At 40.3% G+C, this 18,014-nt stretch overlaps 1 protein-coding gene across 1 annotated transcript; it reads right to left on the minus strand.

Annotated features, from left to right (window-relative positions):
- Positions 1–1,525: 1,525 nt before the first annotated feature.
- Positions 1,526–13,812, minus strand: rgmb (repulsive guidance molecule BMP co-receptor b). Its single transcript, XM_026931492.3, has 3 exons — positions 13,243–13,812; positions 6,962–7,503; positions 1,526–4,113 (listed from the first exon to the last, which is right to left on the minus strand). Exons 1-3 carry the CDS (start codon positions 13,340–13,342, stop codon positions 3,460–3,462), a joined length of 1,296 nt encoding a protein of 431 aa, XP_026787293.1. The 5' UTR covers positions 13,343–13,812; the 3' UTR covers positions 1,526–3,459.
- Positions 13,813–18,014: the final 4,202 nt, after the last annotated feature.

Below are 18,014 nucleotides of genomic sequence, written 5' to 3' on the forward strand. Positions count from 1 at the left end.
ACTTTTGACAATACATTACAATATTTTATGGAATTAATTTGTTGATGATTAGTGTTTTTTTCCTTTTAGATTTTGATAATGACAACATGGAGCATACATGTTCTGAGTATCAAAGTTTTTCTAACGGTTAGTCATATATATGCACTCACATATTTTGTATTTTCATATAAGCCAGTTTTAAGTGGGCCAAAGTAACCAGTATTTTTCTTTCATTCCACCAGCTATCCGAGCACACACTATCCTTCTGTTCATCCTGTTTCTTAGGATTATCCTTGTAAAGATCACAGTCTTCAATGTCTTGATGACAACACAAGCTGTAATAAAATGGTAAATACTCTATTAAAATCTACTACTATACTGTAAATAGGATCTAATTGTTTTATTATTATTATTATTATTATTATTATTATTATTATTTGTGCTCAGTAATTCTCCTTGCCTCTGTCAGAATGTAGTGATGACTGAAGAACTGAGCTCCATAGAAAGATTGTAGAAGACCTGTTCCACTTGGATACACATCACTCCTGGTAAAATGCAGGCATCAGTGTGTAGGAGCTGAACGTTTTGAATGTTGGGCTTTTCCTCAGGCCTTTCGATCAGATAATGAACCGAAGCTGTCTGATGCAAACACAGGTGCTACATTCTGTGGTGTGAGAACAAGGAGTTATCTGATCACAAATGAACCTCAAGCTATGAAGAACAGGTGAAGTGCACTAGACAGCTTTGAATGGCAGTCTGTTCAGTTACCTCTCAGTCATGGGAATGTCAATTTCATATTCTGCGTAATGTAAAAAACAAACACTGTGACTACTGTGCAAGTTTTGTGAGCATGTTTAGTTTTGTACAGTTAATGGAGGTTCTTTCATTACTCATAATATAAACCAGTAGGCTGTTAGACATGTATGATTTAGTTATGAATAACCCCGTAAGTAATAATAAATATGAGGCAGTCTCGGAAAACCCATCAGCTTCTCTGTGGCTGAAATTTGGAAAACAGCCAAAAATGATGAAATATCAATCAATATTATAAATATATTTTACCAAGACAATGTAGACATGCTTTTATTTAGGTTAACCATGCAGAGACAGTGGCTGATGAGGATGATGCTGATAATCAATGAGAACTCTTTACCTATAGTACACTTATAATTTTTTAAAAAATTGGAGGTAACATTGTTTTTCAGTAAGTAGATTAGATTATAAATGTAGATTTAGGTGGGGTATATTTCAATGGAATTGGAATTTGAAAACTTTAAAAGCAATTTTCTTCATTTTCACTTTTGGGGACTTTAAAATGTTTTTAAAGTAAAAACTTTACTTTTCTTTAAAATGTTAGAACTTTACTGATTGAGACACATGTGAAAGAGAAACATAATTCAGACCTGAAGTTTTTGGTAACTATATATAGTAGAAAATGTCAAAATTTGACCATGTAAAGGGTTTTCCCTGGCCAAGATGTGTCACTACCATTATAATACAGAACAGAGAAGCAGTACAAATCAGTAACCACTCAAAGCCTACAAAATGTATGTATTTTCTTTTAATGTTTTTAAATAAAACACATTTTTTCTCCTTGTTTTCAGTCGCCGCAACATTACTAAAACACTGATGTAACAACGGTGGTCCACTAGGTGGCAGTACAATCACATCTGAAATGTTTTTTTTTTTTTTTTCTCCAAACAGCAAGAATATGGACCTTCTCTAACAATACACTATATTTCATAAATAATTTAAGTATAAACATTGAGCAGTCACTCTTCACAAAAACAGATTTCACTCAAAAAAAAAAATCACAAGATCAAACGCAACAAAGCAAAAACACAGGATGAAGGCTTATCTTTGCAGTTAATTGCACTCAGATGCTTTGCTCTGGTCTTTTCTATTATACGGCGAAATAAAGCCTATCTAGGATTTGGCCAATCAATAATTATCAAGGATTTGGCCAATCACAGAAAATCCCAGTGTTCCAAATAAAATCTAGTCACAGTATGTTAGCAGCTCTTCAGCACTGGCAGTAGTTGCAAACAAATGAACGTACAAAATGTGAGTCTACAGTAGCAAGTCTTTTTAGGATGGGAGTGTTGATTCATTTAGGATCCACTGTAAGGCAGTCAGCGTAAAGAATAAGCATTGCTGGCATAGTCAGTTAAATGTAAATGCTAAGCACAGTGAGCTTTGTTACAGACAGACCTTAAGCTTTGTTAAGAAGAGACCAAAAAAGCATCTTCTGGGAAGAAAAAAGCCCAATTTCTTAGATGCAAGCCTATAAATCCTGGCAAAAAAAGGTTTTACATCAGTGTTCCTGCATGACGTCAGCGTGCAAAGCATACTGTAATGAGCTTCACATGCTAATCAGGAACACAGTGACTATCCTTTATGGTAAAACTAATTCTCTCGTATGAAGAATAGCAGAATGACACAAAATCTTTGGTTGGAGGACATTATACTGAACAATAGATATGCTGTAATTGATGGTCTACCTTGTTTTGCAAGAAAGAGACTAAAAAAAGGCCATACATTAGTTGTGAGTGGCTGAAGAAAAAGCTGCAGTTCCATCTAATCACATGGAAACGAAACGTGACTCATTTTAGCAATCCAGTTTCTTCAGTGTGAAAAAGGTTAAGGATAATCAAATCAGACTGAATTTATGAAATACGTGTCCATTTATAAAATGTTTGGCCATCTGTAGTTAGTCGTGCCGGATACAAAGATATTCTGATTGTTACTGATGAAACGCAGGACTGAATTAAATGCAAATGAAATGAAATTTGGTCTGCCGGATGGATAACAGACCACTGAACAGTTCCTTATAAGATCCCTGTTTTACTTCAACCCATGTCTGCTGTGTTGGTTTGAATTCTTCATATTTTACTCAACACTTACACAAAAGTCCAACAACAATATTGAGCTCTAGACTACAAACAAGGAATGAGATCTAGACATACTGCGGTTGTGTTACAACTGTGATCCTTGGAAATCTAGCCACATTACTATTTACTACTGTACTAATAACTGCACTCTTGAAATAACCAACTGTCGTTGTGGAGTACCATGGTGAGGCAAGTCCTATCTACATACAGACACAAGTAAAGGGTTTGAAAAAGCGCCTGCGGGTATTAAAAAGACAAGCTATCCGAGACTATTGAGCTCTGCGGTTCTGTGGAACACTGTTCTGTAGTTGCAACAAAATAAAAAAATAAAGTGCTTCCATTCAGACTTCCTCTCGCAAGGACGACACCAAAACAAAAGTCACAAAAATTTCACACACATAAAAAAATTCACTGAGCACCCCAACTCTCCTGAAAATGGCATGTACACAAATTTACAGTCATACAAAGGAGCATCTCCTGTCTCCTCCATCTACACAATATATACAAGTAATGCTCTGATTGTTTACAAAGTCTCCTCGTGCTTCCGTGAATTTTATTATGAAAGTTGAGTCAGTCATGGCCACGCTGTTTACAAAAGTGCAGCGGCGAATAAGCAAACGAGAAGTGCATTCAGGGCTGCTGTCAGTCTTAACCCGGCTGTGGAACGAGGGAAAATGTGCCAGCGCTCCCTCTCGGGGTGCAGAGCTTCCACGTCCTTGAGGGCGCTGTAGGCGGCGGCGGTGAAGTTGGCGTCGCCGGTGGTGAGCAGGTCAAAGACGCATGAGTGGAAATAGATGTCTTGGACCTGCAGCTGCTCGCTGCACTTCCTGGAGGCGCTCTCGAGGCTGAAGGCCTGCTGAGGTGGAGAGAGAGAAGGGAGAGCGGGAGTGCCGCCATGCTGGAGGCCGAGTGCAGGCAGCTCGATGCGCTCTGAGGCGGGGCAGCCGTTCACGCACAGCTGCAGGTCCTGAGTGTCATCATAGGCCATAGCAAGCTCGTGGGGCATGCGTACGGCCAGCGTAAGGTAACGGCCCAGCTGGCGCACCACCACCGTTACACCAATGTAGGCGGCATGCAGCTCCACATGGCGACCCGCCAGCTTTTCCAGCACCACAAGGCTGCGCGTCTCACTAGTGCCACCTACAACAGTGCCATCCACGAACGCCGCTGGCAGGTCATCCGTCACTGCCTGGTACACCTTCTGCTCTGTGCACTCCTGATACGGTTTGAAGATGACAGTGATCTGGAAACAGAAGTTAGAACATAGTCAGTTTCTCTTGCATTCAGATTTCTGTTTTTTTCTTTTCTTTCTTTCTTTTTTTTTTTTTTACATAGAGCGCATATGAATTCGTGTTTTCACCATACACTCATAATATAGGACACTGAGACAAAACTATCAGGAATCTCAACAGTTCCCTCAGATGTGTGGATAAATTACTAAAAAAAAAAAAGACTATACAAGCCAGATTGAGAAACACCACATTGCTTCTCAACTCCTAAATTCTGTGCCAGTAGAAAATTGCAACTTCTGGAGTAGTGAATACCACATATGTGTGCCATTCATGTGGAATTACCTATTAAAAGAATTGAACACCACCCCATCTGAACGCAGGAACAGATCTAAACAAGCACTTGTATCTGCAAAGTCTGGACCAAGCAGAGTGGCTTTTAAATGTATTAAAGATGCATTTTCTGTTCTTTTGTTCTAACAACGATGATTACATTATGATGCAGGAACAGAGCTGTTCGGCACTGCCCTTTTTTTTTTTTTTTTTTTTAAGGCAATTAAGCTTCAACCGACAAGTTGGGGGTGTTGCTTGGAGAAGGAGGAGGAAGAGGAGGAGGAAGAGGAGAAGGAAGGGTATTTTCATTATAATTGCAATCTACCTCACAGGCCACAGAAGGCTCTGAGAATGACAAACTACTCCTTTAATGCTTATTCTCAAGGGGGCAAATACTTTTTCCCATAGTTGGGAAGCTGGTTTCATGGGATGGGGTCAGTCCTGGGATTTAAGCTCACAACCCACTGGTCACTCAGACCCTTAAATACTGAGGTCATAATGCTACATTTATTATCAGTGTCAAATTAGCATAATACTGACAATATGCATTAATATATACAAAGAAACCATAAAGAACATTTTAATATTTTGTTAGGCAGAATCAGTGTTTTAAATGTTTAACTAAATATATTTGCTATTTTAGATAGTAATCGATGTCACATGTATTTGCCTGTTAGCACGCACTTGCCCTACGAAACACGCAAACATACTGTACAGATTTAAAGTCACGCTGTTCCATAACACAAAAAAAGAGGAGAAGCCTGCTGACTAACAAGATGTGTGGCTTTACATTAGTGCAGGATGAATGCAAGCTTTGTTCCCATGACATGGATGAAAAATGACCACTAACTAGCCATTAGGTGAAGCAGCTGAAAGGGCCTCAGTCGAGCAGTGTGTGCTAATAATTACGGCCAAGCGCTAATAACGCGCCCCACCTCCAAAGTCACAAGGTCACAAATGAGACGTGGGTAGTTATAGGCTACCCCTCACACAGCCAAGTGTTGTACCCCTCACTCGACCTTGGATGAGCTTCACTTTTGTAATTTGAGGAACGGGAAGAGCGACTTGTGTAGAACATGTATCTCTAAACTCTCTCAGCCTGCTAGTTTGACAAATATTTACCATCACTGAAAGATAGAATAGCATCTAGCAAGCAGCAGCCAACATACTGTCTTGGTGTGTGTACATGTATGTGTGTGTGAGGTCTTACAGCCATACAACTTGGAAAAATGGAGACAGAGCCTTCTTTCAAGGCCACCTTATTAAGGGTCACGCCTGAGCCCAGGCTATATCCAGTCATTAACGACATTAGAGTTTCACAGACGTGTTAGTCACAAGTGCTAGTCACAAGACCTGAGCACTGTGCTTTGTTCAGCTAACACCTGTAGACACTCAGTCAAAGTTGTTATTCCTCGTTGACTTCTTAGGCATCTACGGCTTTAACTGATTTGTTTCTTTTTTTAGTCTGCTACTCATAATACGTTAATTATACATATATAGTGCTTATAAAAAGCTTGGTTTGGTGAGAAAATACAATGTGACCAGGACGTGTATGGACTTTTAGCATGACATCATCCACCTACACTATATATTATTTAAATATATATTCAGCTTAATGCACTATAATCATATTGATATACTATGACTAGTCAATGAATATGGACCACTAACTAAATATTAAAACCATTGTATACCTATAAATTTTGGCACCTATGCTGTATATGTGTACACACCAGGTACACACATATAGGTGCAATTTGTAGGTATACAGTTTCTTGACTGCAGCCCATCTGCTGCTGTGTAAAATTTGTTAGTCTTCCTATCCTCTCTCCATCCACAGAAAGGGAGCATTGCTTTAAAAACACAGCCAAGTTACCGTTTTTTCTTATTAATTAAAGAACAAAACTACATATTTCCATTTAAAGTTACATTTAAAGTTGTGGAACATCCACAAACCAAGTTAGTTCCTGTGATCGCTTACATTATAGCAGCTATAAATAGTCATTCCCTCACCAGTCTTTCTTTCTTTTCTCTCTTAAATGAAAAACACTGCTTGTCATGCTAGCGAGAAAGCGCAGAGTCCTCTGTCCTGAAGTCTTTTCCTTAGCAGAAAACCTACTGTTACAAAGCACTGATACTGGAGACTCCTTTCATAAATATTAAATATCTCCTAAAAGAAAACGTCATTATATCAATGATTATATGTTGAATATCAGCACGTTTTATTATTAGCCTGAGATTATGTGGCGCATCTGCCATACAAGTCACTGTGAATGAACTGTTACTATAGTCACAACTAGGTATTATAACACGTGCATTAATATAAACCTCTGATTTGCATTACTATTGCCTGAGCTGCTGTTACACAAAATGAATCAATGCCTTCTGTGCAATCAGATTCAAGAAATCAACAGCACTGCTGTATAAATTACTATATACAGCAGTAAACATACGAAATGAAAAACTAAATCAAATCAGTGATCATTTCTCTAGTACATTTGCACAACACACAACAATAGGACAGCTCACCTTGTTTGTTGCTGTGGCACTTGATCCCTGCACCACTGGCACATTCGTTACCTGCACTGACAGGTAATTATTATCAATAAGAGGCCACGCCCCTTCCACCTTGCATGTCTGAAACTGGTCCTTAAAAGTCCGAAGGTGTGGGTCTCCAAACAGACCACAGAACAGGTAGTTGGGCCTTGCGTGCTCTGGTGCGCCAGGGACCCCTGTTCCTGTGGCAGTTGGTGCAGCCTGATGATGATGGAAGCGGCTGTGGTAGTTGCAGGGCTCGACAGAAACGGCCGGGTGTGTAGAGGACGTGGGTCCGTCTTTGGAGCAGTTCCTCTGGCTCATGAGGTCACTAATGCCCAGCATGGCCGAGTGGAAAACCAGGTTGCCCCTGCAGCTTTTGGCAGTACGGTGTGTGCAGCCTGAGTAGGCCCGCAGAGCCTTGCAAAACTCAGTGTCAAAGCCATCCAGAGACGGGTTCAGGTGAGACGTGAGCGAGACGAAGTCTGTGGTGCACTTCTGGATACGGCACTGTGGAGTCTGGACCTGACTTTCACCTGGAAGAAGACGAGAAGGAAAATGACAAAACGCTCCTCAATGTATTTGAGCCATACTCACAAAACCGGTGAGAATATTATTGCTTTAACTGATCCCATTATCACCTCAACTACTTTTAAGACAGTTTTGATTTGATTGAAAAATGACTAATTGATTTCTTTTATTGCACAGATTAAAGACTTGAGAAATCATAATGTCTATTCTGTAATCGTTGGCAAATTGATGTGGTATACAATACTCCAGGATGTGCTCCTATAGGAAAATAACCAGCCTAATACTGATTATTTTCCTATAACAGCATGTCCTGTAGTGTTTATTATATATAAAACCTTTTCATTTAATTATTTTGCAAGCATTCTTGCTTCACAAATTTCTTACAATTACATTTCTTACTAATTACACGTGCCTAATATCAGAAGGCGGGCAAGTTCTTGAATTTTTGATGGAAGATTACAGCTATCTCTAGATACATGCATCAAATTTTTTGTCGTTTAAGTGACTGATATAAAGATAAATTGTGCACAATATGATTAGAAACATGAATTAAGAAGGTAAAAAGGTCAGTGCTGAGTTCACGTCTTTAAAAGAAGTTGATATAAAGTATGCTGTCAGGGTCACATATTACCACTTGTACATTGATATAACTCTAGATCTATTGTAATTCAAAAAAAAAAAAAAAACTTTTTAAAGCATGATTTTAATAAATGTTTTTAGCAGTCTATTTTCATGTCTCAAATCTATAAAGAGAGTGGAGAGTCATTTCATTTTCACAAAAAAGAGACAAGGTGTTCAAAGTAACTTCCACAAAGTTGCAAAAACAGTTGAGTCTATTATCTGGTTATGTATAATAACAGGCAATTATGTTGTTATTGTGTCATCTGCTATTTTTGCTTACAAATTACTCATCGTCACACTATGTAACATGATTGCATTCAAAGGATTGTTAAGGAGTAGTGTGCTTTACACTGTGCATATGTGCAAATATTTCCCTATAAGTCCCAGATCTGTCTAAAGGGTGTGCCGAGTGTTTCTTCAAGGTCAGATTCCGGGACTTGTTTTACGCTGCGGCGCAAAGGCAGAGAGACAGCCGACTCAACAAGCGTGTAAAATCTCCCCTTATCGCCAGAGGAGCCTGTTTATTGCACCAATAAGATCAAATAAAACGGCACCTCAAAGGATAAAAACAGCGGAGGCTTTTCTACTGTGAAAGCAATATTCACCAACTAGCACCCTGGCCTAGAAATACAAAAGAGCCAAAAGCAAATATGCAGCTAATAAGCAGCTTTAGTTCACGCCAAATGTAACTTTCATGTTTTCTTTAATATGTTAATAAAAAACAAATAAAATGTTTTCATTGATATGCTTTACAATGTGGTCCACCAACTTTCTAGTGTCTTTGGACACTCAAAAGTGCAAATGGCCACCATGTACACATGCCACAGTGGTCTTTGTTTAAAAACGCTAAGAGGCTCTGTTTCATTATTGATTATGCAATTTTCACACGCAAAGCACTTCACTCCATTATCTGGCGATGACATAGCACAAAATAAAACGCCTGAGAGAGCGAGAAAAGAACATTCATACACCATTAGCTTGCGACTTGCTTTAAAGTGTGTTCCAAGTGCATTACCTCAGAGAGTGAGAGAATGCGAGAGAGAAAAAAATAAGAAAGAGTGAGAGAGAGAGAGAGAGTGAAAGAAAAAGAGAGAGTGGTTTAGAGAGGCCTTTCATAATCTGATATCAGCTGCAGCCTCTCCATTAACACGCCTGTAATGACTCAATCTTGCACACTAAGCGGCCTCCCACTGTAGCCTGCAAGAGCAGCCCATTCAAATCTGCCTGATTTGATTATCAGATGATGGCGTAGTGAGGCCAGCGGCGGAAGATCAGCCCAGCGTCCTCCACTGCAGCCGGCATGACAAAGCATGGACAGATTGGGTTTCACTGACAAGCTGTAAAACAATATGGAGGACCAGCTGAAGCCATGTTGTGGTACAAAGGCAAAGGCTTTGAAAAATGCCAGGAGAAAGGCCGTATAATTAACTGTCAATATGGCGATATGGGTTTTATTACTTTTGCTGCATCCTGTCTGGTTAAATCTAGAAACAGGCTTCATTTCACAGGTCTTAGTGGTAATGCAAGTATCTATAGGTAGCTAAACAAAATGCTAGAAGACGAAGTTGTAGATGTAACTGTGTTAGCCATGTAGGTCCCACATCTCACCCACAAACAGAGAGGCTTTTCACAGAGGCCCCGCATGACCTCGTCACCCGGCAAACTCATGCGCCTCCAGCACTTCACCCAGCTGCATGTGTGGGGCATTGGCAAGATGTTGCCCTCCGACATTTGTCTGAGACGGTGACAGGATGAAGGAACTGAGCTCAGAGTGGGAGAAAAAGCCTGTTTAAGTCTAGTTTGTTCCCCGCATTTACATTTTCTAATTTGGGTGACACTTTTTTCCTTACATACAACTGAGACAGGATACAACCCAGCAGTTGAGGGTTAAGAGTCTTGCTCATGAACACAACAGTGGCAGCATGGTGGTGCTGCTGCGATTTCAGCATGAAATGTCTATCATGGCTACAAGTTCAGAATGACGTGGATGACCAAATCTTTACAGACACGTGCAGAACGGTCGAGCTGAGGTTTACGATCACGGCCGATCCTAATCCAATTCTTGGCAGTCATGGACACGGTCTGTTTTTTGTGGCTAGGTAGCTGAAACACAATTAGCATGTCACCTGACACTGCCACTTCAAAAACGCTGTCATGAGGGGAGCCATGCAATTGGATCCACAGTCATACCAATAACAACAATGACACTGGGACACTTGATAAGAGAAGAAATGGAGGGGAGTAGGGAAAGTAGGCCAGTCGTCTTCGTCCCCTAAAGCTGTTTGTAATTTTAGAGTGAGTGAGAAATGGAATGTCTCAGGGGTCCCCCAGGTGGGGGCAGCAGATCATAAAGTATTACTAGCAGTGTGGCGTGTACAAATCAAACTCTCGCAGTTTGTGTTAGAATGTCTCGGTGTAGTGCCAAATAGTGATGCTGAACTCAACCGTCAATACGTCCTCTGTAATATATTTTGTATTGAACAAATTATAACCTGAAAAGATTTCAAAACAAAATAATATATATAGTATATATACAGTGCATATGGTATACACCTTGTCATAATTCTCACATCATGGGTCTGAATTGATTTTTTTTTTAAAGTGCCATGTAAACTCACTGCCTCAGTGCCTCAGGCGTGAAAAGAACAAAGTCCTTGGTGTTCTTTTCTGGTTCAGCCGAGATCATAAAACCAAGCTCGTAATAAACCACAGGCTGAGAGAGAGCAAGAGAGAGCAACGGAGAGAAAAAAACAAGGTGTTTGTTTCACAGGCTGAGTTAATTTGCAGGGCTGAAGTGTGTCGTTTCGGAGCACAGAGCATACCCTTGTTGCAATTAAAGCCACTGGAAATATTTTCTCAGGGTGGCCAGGCGCTTTGCGAGGCGCTTCTCAGCTGCAGAGGGGCCCTCGCCGGTGTGTGAAGCGAGTGAAATTTCAAGATGTGGAATTTGGCCAGGGCAGAGAGGTCAACTGCACCCCCACATACCCCCCCACCACCACCAATCCCATCCTCCTTCTCCTCCAGGAGTGAACTTCAACAACTGCATACAGTGGGGGAGCTTACAGCCCACCATGTCCCAACGACATCTCCAGCTCTAAAGCTGTTCTGAAATATTTCAGATTACCTTTAGTGTTGCAAAATAGGTTTGAACTTTTCCACACATGTTTAACAGGAGCATGTCTCGGCCAGGTGATAACAAAAGATTAATTTTCCATCATCTTCTCTGGCTACGAGCTATTTGAAATGAGAAAAGGCCAAACAGAAAGAGACTGCACAACATTTTGCTCATTCAAATGTAATCAAGACTCCCTGCATATTTGGAAGTCCACCAACTCCAGCAGAGATACATGGTTGAAAACAGAAATAAAGAATATTTTGTCAGCCCACTTAAGAGATGTCTTAAATTCCTGCTGGTCAAAGCACCGGTGAGGACTAAAATACACGTTGTCATACAGTGACACTGGGAATTTACAACGCAAATAATATCTATTTAAAAAGAGATTTCTGGACACACTGTAGTTCTTAAATACATTAGAGATGTTTAAAGAAGTGCAAATGAAGGGTGTACTCAGCTATCCATGGTCTAGGGCTGCATGATCGAGACAAAATATAGTACTGTGTCTATGCGATCTTAAAAGTGTAGTGTCTTAAAAGCGCATTACTGAACCTTGATTTCACATGGTTAAATATTAGCTTGCATTATTTTAATCAAAACTGTTTACACAATGGATGTGAATGCCATGATTTATAAAACCCGGCAGAAACTATCTAGAACAGCTGAGTTTCATCAGGATCCTCACAGCACACAATAAAACATTTAGTGACTGGTAAATGGCTAATACCACAATAATGATTAACAAATGATATGATATATCGCAGCCCTGACAGGAACTGGGTTAAATTAACTATAAAGGTTTGAGAACACAGTTGATATTGTGCAGGAAAACTGTATTAATGCTGCCTTTAAAGCTGAATGGCTGACAGACAGGACCAAAGGAAACCAGGACACCAAATGGGTTCACACTCTCCTCTGCACAAACAACCCGAGCTCTCCAAACCATAAGCTCTTCAAATGAGTATAATAAAACATCCACATGGGCTCTTTTAGACAAACACGTCTAACATGCACGTAGACTATAGGCATTTGAAAGGCGTCAAATCCTTCCTGAATAGACGTATTTCTGAGAAAGACGAGAACCCTGCAGCCACTTTTTACTGAGGAAAAACAGATCTTCATACAGAGATGTAGGCTAAGTAACTGATTTTTTTTGCAGATTGAAACAGATCTTTGTATACTAATCATCTTCTATTGCAGATCAAGAACTAAAATGAACAGGAATATCCGAATGATCCAAATATTTCCTGATTTCTAAGGATATTCGAACATGTTAAAAACACAGAAACTTCCTACTTACGAAAGCACACTGGGGCATTCGGTTATAATATCTATTTTTAGATACTTCTAAACTACATTTCTATAGTTTGTCCAGGTCAGAAAGGTACCAGAGCAGATTTACTGCATATGATGTGTAAAGGTAAAAAAGCTTGCAGTCAGTCACAGGTTTAGCATTGACAAGCTGTAGGCCAGCACTCATAAATATATTGAGCCAGACATATTTAGAGGCTCAGTACCATCATGAACCCATCAACAATAAAAGAATAACAAGGAAAAAAAGACACTTGTGTTTGACACAGACCAGACCAGAGAGGTCAGTTTCACAGTTTCAATCTGATTCAATAGGAATCAGTATCAGTTCTTAGTGGAACAAATTGGACAGGAACAAGACCACTTCCCTCAGTTCATTCTGCTTGAGGTCAAAAGAGTGTGAAATCAGTTTTGTGTTGATTGTTGACTGATGCAGCACATCTGCTCCAACAAGCATAACATTATTATTATTATGATTATTATTATTACTATTATTTTAAAAAATCTATCTAAAGCACAAAACATCATGCCTCGAGGATCACAATACAACATAAAAGACAATACAGGAGCTACTTTAAGTGGAGAAGTATTGCATGTGTTTCTACTTTATAGTATTATTGTAATGTTTTAGTAATAGAGGTAGAAGCTGTGAGCGCGTGACTCAGTAGGGAGTATTGAAGTGAAGAAGAGTAATCACCAGTGTGCAGCAGGAGTGAAAGGGTGATCAGAAGCAGCAGAGAGGCGGTGAGAAGGCGCTCAGCCCCGCGGTAGTAAGATCCCGTTTGCCCCATGCCCATCCATCCAGCGCGCGATGGGGAGCGACCCGGAGACTCCGCGCGTCACGCAAACGAGTCAACAACCGGAGCTCCGCTTTCCCGTCCTCCTCCAACTTCACTCCTTCATGCACGATCGCATTCAATCTCAGCTTCTCACCATCCGCGCCCCGAAAACACACCGAGCAAACAAGAGCACAAGGATCTGAGCCAGTCAAGTCGTGAGCGGAGGTGAAAACACAGAGTGCGTTTCTGGATTTGTGGATTCAAGCCACACTTTTAGAGTTCTTCTTCTTACAGTCCGAGCGCGAGAGCGAGGCGAGGATCAATCCGTGCTCCGACCACACCATAGGCACACACACACACACATGCACACACACGCACACACACATACACACTACGCGATCGTCCTCCGTACGGAAATCTATCCTCCCCACCTCCGCCCTCCAGACTTTTTCCGAGTGATCGATAGTGAATCAGCCTACCGCTGGGTTTAGCGGAAAGCCCGCCCCCGGCTAGCTCCACGCGCGCGCCTGCCCTATAGTGAAAGGCTTCACAGTGTCAGAGAATCGACTCTCACTAACAAACCCGTGGAAGTGATTCGAACCGATATGATTCGTTCGATTCGCCACTGTGCTGCTTTGCACTGAGGTTTAAACAGCAGGAGCAGGCCTACTGTGCTCTACTGTATACACTATGCTCTATGTACTTTACTTGCGTTATACCACCTGATTTTTTTTAGTAGTAATGTCTGATTACTAGAAATGTCAAAGTATAAAATCATCAATTTATGCTCATGTGCATCTTCTGTGTAGTGGCCTTCTCAGTTTTAGTAAAATGTAATCTGTGTCTTCTGATGGCTCTGTCCTTTCAGCTATGGAGCAAAATTAAGGACAGTGAGGTTTAGCTTGTGTCTATCGTTATTCATTCATCTTCAGTAACAGCTTTATGTTAGTCAGGGTGGTGGTGGATCCGGAACCGATCCCCGGGTGAACCTGGGAACACTGGGAACAAGGCGGGAATACACCCTGGATGGGACAGCAGTCTGTAGCAGGGCAACATGCAGACATTCACAACTAGAGCATGTTCAATCCACCAGCATTTTTCTGGGAACTGGATGGAAACCAGAGAACCCAGAGGAAACCCGTGCCGACGGGTGAAGAACACAGAAACTCCACACAGACACTGTCCTGAGATGTGAGTCGAACCGGGGACCCTGGAGCCGTGAGGCATCAACGCTAGCCACTGTGCCAAAAGAAATGTTATACAAATGTTGGGAATCCTGCATCACTGTGAAGGGTATAGTGAACCTGACTACTGACTGCGAGGGCCCGTAGACGTCCAGATGGTCTGAACTAAAAACCAGTCTGCATCAAGAGATGACAAAAAGGCCCACAGAGAACAAGTGTTGTAGAACACTGCACTGACTTGTTTATTTGGCAAGGTAGTCCATGCTTTTTGTCTTTTGTTCAGACAAAAAAACCAGCCCAAAAAAAACCCCCTTGTGATTGTGAATCGATTCATCCGCCTTAAAAGAGTCGTTCATAAAGAACCGAGTCGTGGTGAATCGCGCACTACTGGAGGAAATCCCGGAGAGATGTGCACAAAAGGGAGCTGAGTTTTCCTTTTTCCGTTTCTGGAGAGAGGATTTGCATGTTAAATAGTATATCCCTTCATCTGCAAGAGAGCTTTAAGTGTTTCTTCTCCTTAGGCTATATTTTATTATATGAAATTATAAATAAATATAAATAAAATAAAATTCACACCAACAAAAGTCCAACAAAAATGTAAGATTTGTACTAGTATATTGTCAAAAATGGAATAACTGTATAATTGTAATTGTAATTTTATATATACAGTATATCTGCTAATGTTGATCACAACAAGATATGATCATCATCATCATCATCACTAACAGCAGCAGAAACAACAACAACAACAACAACAATAATAGTAATAATAATAATAATAACAACAACAATAATAATAATGTTACAGAGTTACACAGTCAGTTTTCATTAATTAATTTGCAGTGGTGCTTGGAAATTTCCATGTGGTTATAAATAAGCATAATATAGAAAAATAGGCAAATAAATTGTGATGCTACATTCATATGTGTTACACAAACAATATACAAGTCTCATATGAACATGTGCAGGTGCTGGTTAAATATTCACAACTCCACAACCCATTTATGCAGCTGATGTTGCATGTGCGCTCACACACACACACACACACACACATGCACACACACACATGCACACACACACACACACACACACACACACACACACATAGCAACTCACATACATATGCAGTACACGCACTCTCTTATCTCTGTCTCTGTCTGTCTCTCTCACTCCCTGTCTATCTTTCCCTCTATTTCTCTCTCATTCTCTTACACACACACACACACACACACACACACACACACACACACAGCAATTCACATACATATGCAGTACACACACTTTCTTATCTCTCTCTCTCTCTCTCTCTCTCTCTCTCTCACACACACACACACACACACACACACACACACGTCAGGGTTACGGCAGCATCCAGCAGCAGAATAGATTCAGCATCAAAACAAGTCCAATCATCCATCATATTTAGTAAATAGAAAGACAGAAGACTAAAAATGTAGCTTTCAGTGCATTTAGTAAACTGAAAATAGAAACCCTTTTATATTTTTGATGTTGCATTTGCTTTTTTCCTCCTATAACCCTCTTACTTACTGAAGAACCATGATTAGTTCTGTGCAGCTTAAACTGAACTGACACTTTTCCACATAGAATAAGAGGCAATGAAAGCACAGAGCTTCGAGATGTTTATTCCTCTAATCCGCTCTGCCCTGATGGCTTAAGGGACCTGCCCGGAAACAGCCGTGGTGCAGAGAATCTTCTCTCAAGACCCAAAATACAGTCACGGGTCAAATAAACATCGGCTCTTACTATAGTCGGACATTGCTCGCTTGGTGGATTATACTTTTATGCATAATTCCTCTCCATAACCACTTCTTTGACCACAGCATGAAACTCTGGGAACTAGTGGGTTATGGTAGATTTTTATAGCCTCTGTGGACAATACAATATGTGATGTGGGTATTGTATTAAACTGGCTGGTTTTAAACCTTTTGGGTTTGAAGCAAGCCAAAAATAGCACTGTGTGCATACTGTGATAATTGCTTATTGATTGGACATATAAAGCATGCTGGGTCTTCTATCAATGGCTTTGTCCTGGATTGAATAGAGGTCAATCACTAGTTACTCTCTTGACCTTTCATGACCTTGCAAACCACAGGGCAATTTTAGAAATGCACAAATTTATTATCAAATCATTAGCGTGTTACAAAGTAAGGGCGCATCTCAATGCTGTACTCAGCTTTTTATTCAGCTATTAAATTTAAAGCATATAATCAAGAATTCAATAAGTATGATGAAACTATTAGGAAAGGACATTAGGGAGTTAAAGGGAAATTTCGGAAAGTCTCGGGACTGATAGGGATTCATTTGGAGTGCACCTCATCATTACCATTTGGTTATGTAAATCAATTCCTTTCGACCATCAAGAACATTACTATTTTTACTATCTGTGAGACAAAATAAATATAAGGGATGTGTTAATACAGTTTATATATTAAGTTCTGATTTGTATATATTAACTCCATTCAGTCCAACTTTTTTTTGTTTTTGTTTTTAGAAACCTATAAACACCCACCATTTTCCTATCTCATGGATTTCTATTTTTGTCTGTAGGGTTCATCTAGTATCACTTACAGTGCATTGCCTCTGCAGCTGGCCGGCTTCCTCTGTACTGGATGTCCACTCTTACCCACACTGTGGTTAGACTACAATAGCTTCAGAGAAAGTGCAGGATCTGAAGTGCACACTAAAAAGGACAGTGCCGTGTATTTCACTGTTTTGTACTCCAAACATTGGGTTTTACACTGACAATACATGACCCTGAAAGATCAAAGACACTACAATGTCAACACAGATGTGTTGTCTGTATATTAAAAGTACATAAAAAAAATCCTGCAGTGTTTTGATAAGACAAAGAATAAGCAAAGTGATGTAATGAGGAAAGCATGGACAGGGAATGACCTGTGAAACTCGATGGCGTGAGATTGCATTGCTGCCAGTGGCTCAGTTGTCTTCATAAATTATGTTACTTTCAACACGTACATTTGCTTACATTGCAACACGTACAACACAGCGAAGAAAATGAAGAGCCAAATCAATCACCCACCCAGAACTCCACACAAGCAGATAATGTCTAAAAAAGGCTGTATTACAGTCCACAGCATCACCTGAGTCTATCGGTATCAGATCAATGGTAGTAGTTGACTTGAAAGGATTTGCAATCAAGTGCTCAACAGCATTTTTATTTAAAACCAGCTTAACTTGATGATTACTTCTGGCCTTTTGAAATAGTAGGGTTATGTATAACAGAGGTTTCTATATGATTCAGATATAGACTCTGTAGGTTTACCTACTATGTTAATTACCTATCACCCAGACTATAGAACCCAGAGACAGTATCTGAGCAACACAGCAGAAACAGGCAGAAACAGACCTTCAGAACTTGGGTGAGGTCTTGCACTAATGAACGTGGACCTGCTTTGCTCTTGTGATTAAGACTTTTTACCTAGCAGGCTTTATTTAGCGATAAATCATACATGCTGGCATTAAAT

This window comes from Pangasianodon hypophthalmus, chromosome 24 (assembly GCF_027358585.1).
Source record: "Pangasianodon hypophthalmus isolate fPanHyp1 chromosome 24, fPanHyp1.pri, whole genome shotgun sequence".
Lineage (NCBI taxonomy): Eukaryota > Metazoa > Chordata > Actinopteri > Siluriformes > Pangasiidae > Pangasianodon > Pangasianodon hypophthalmus.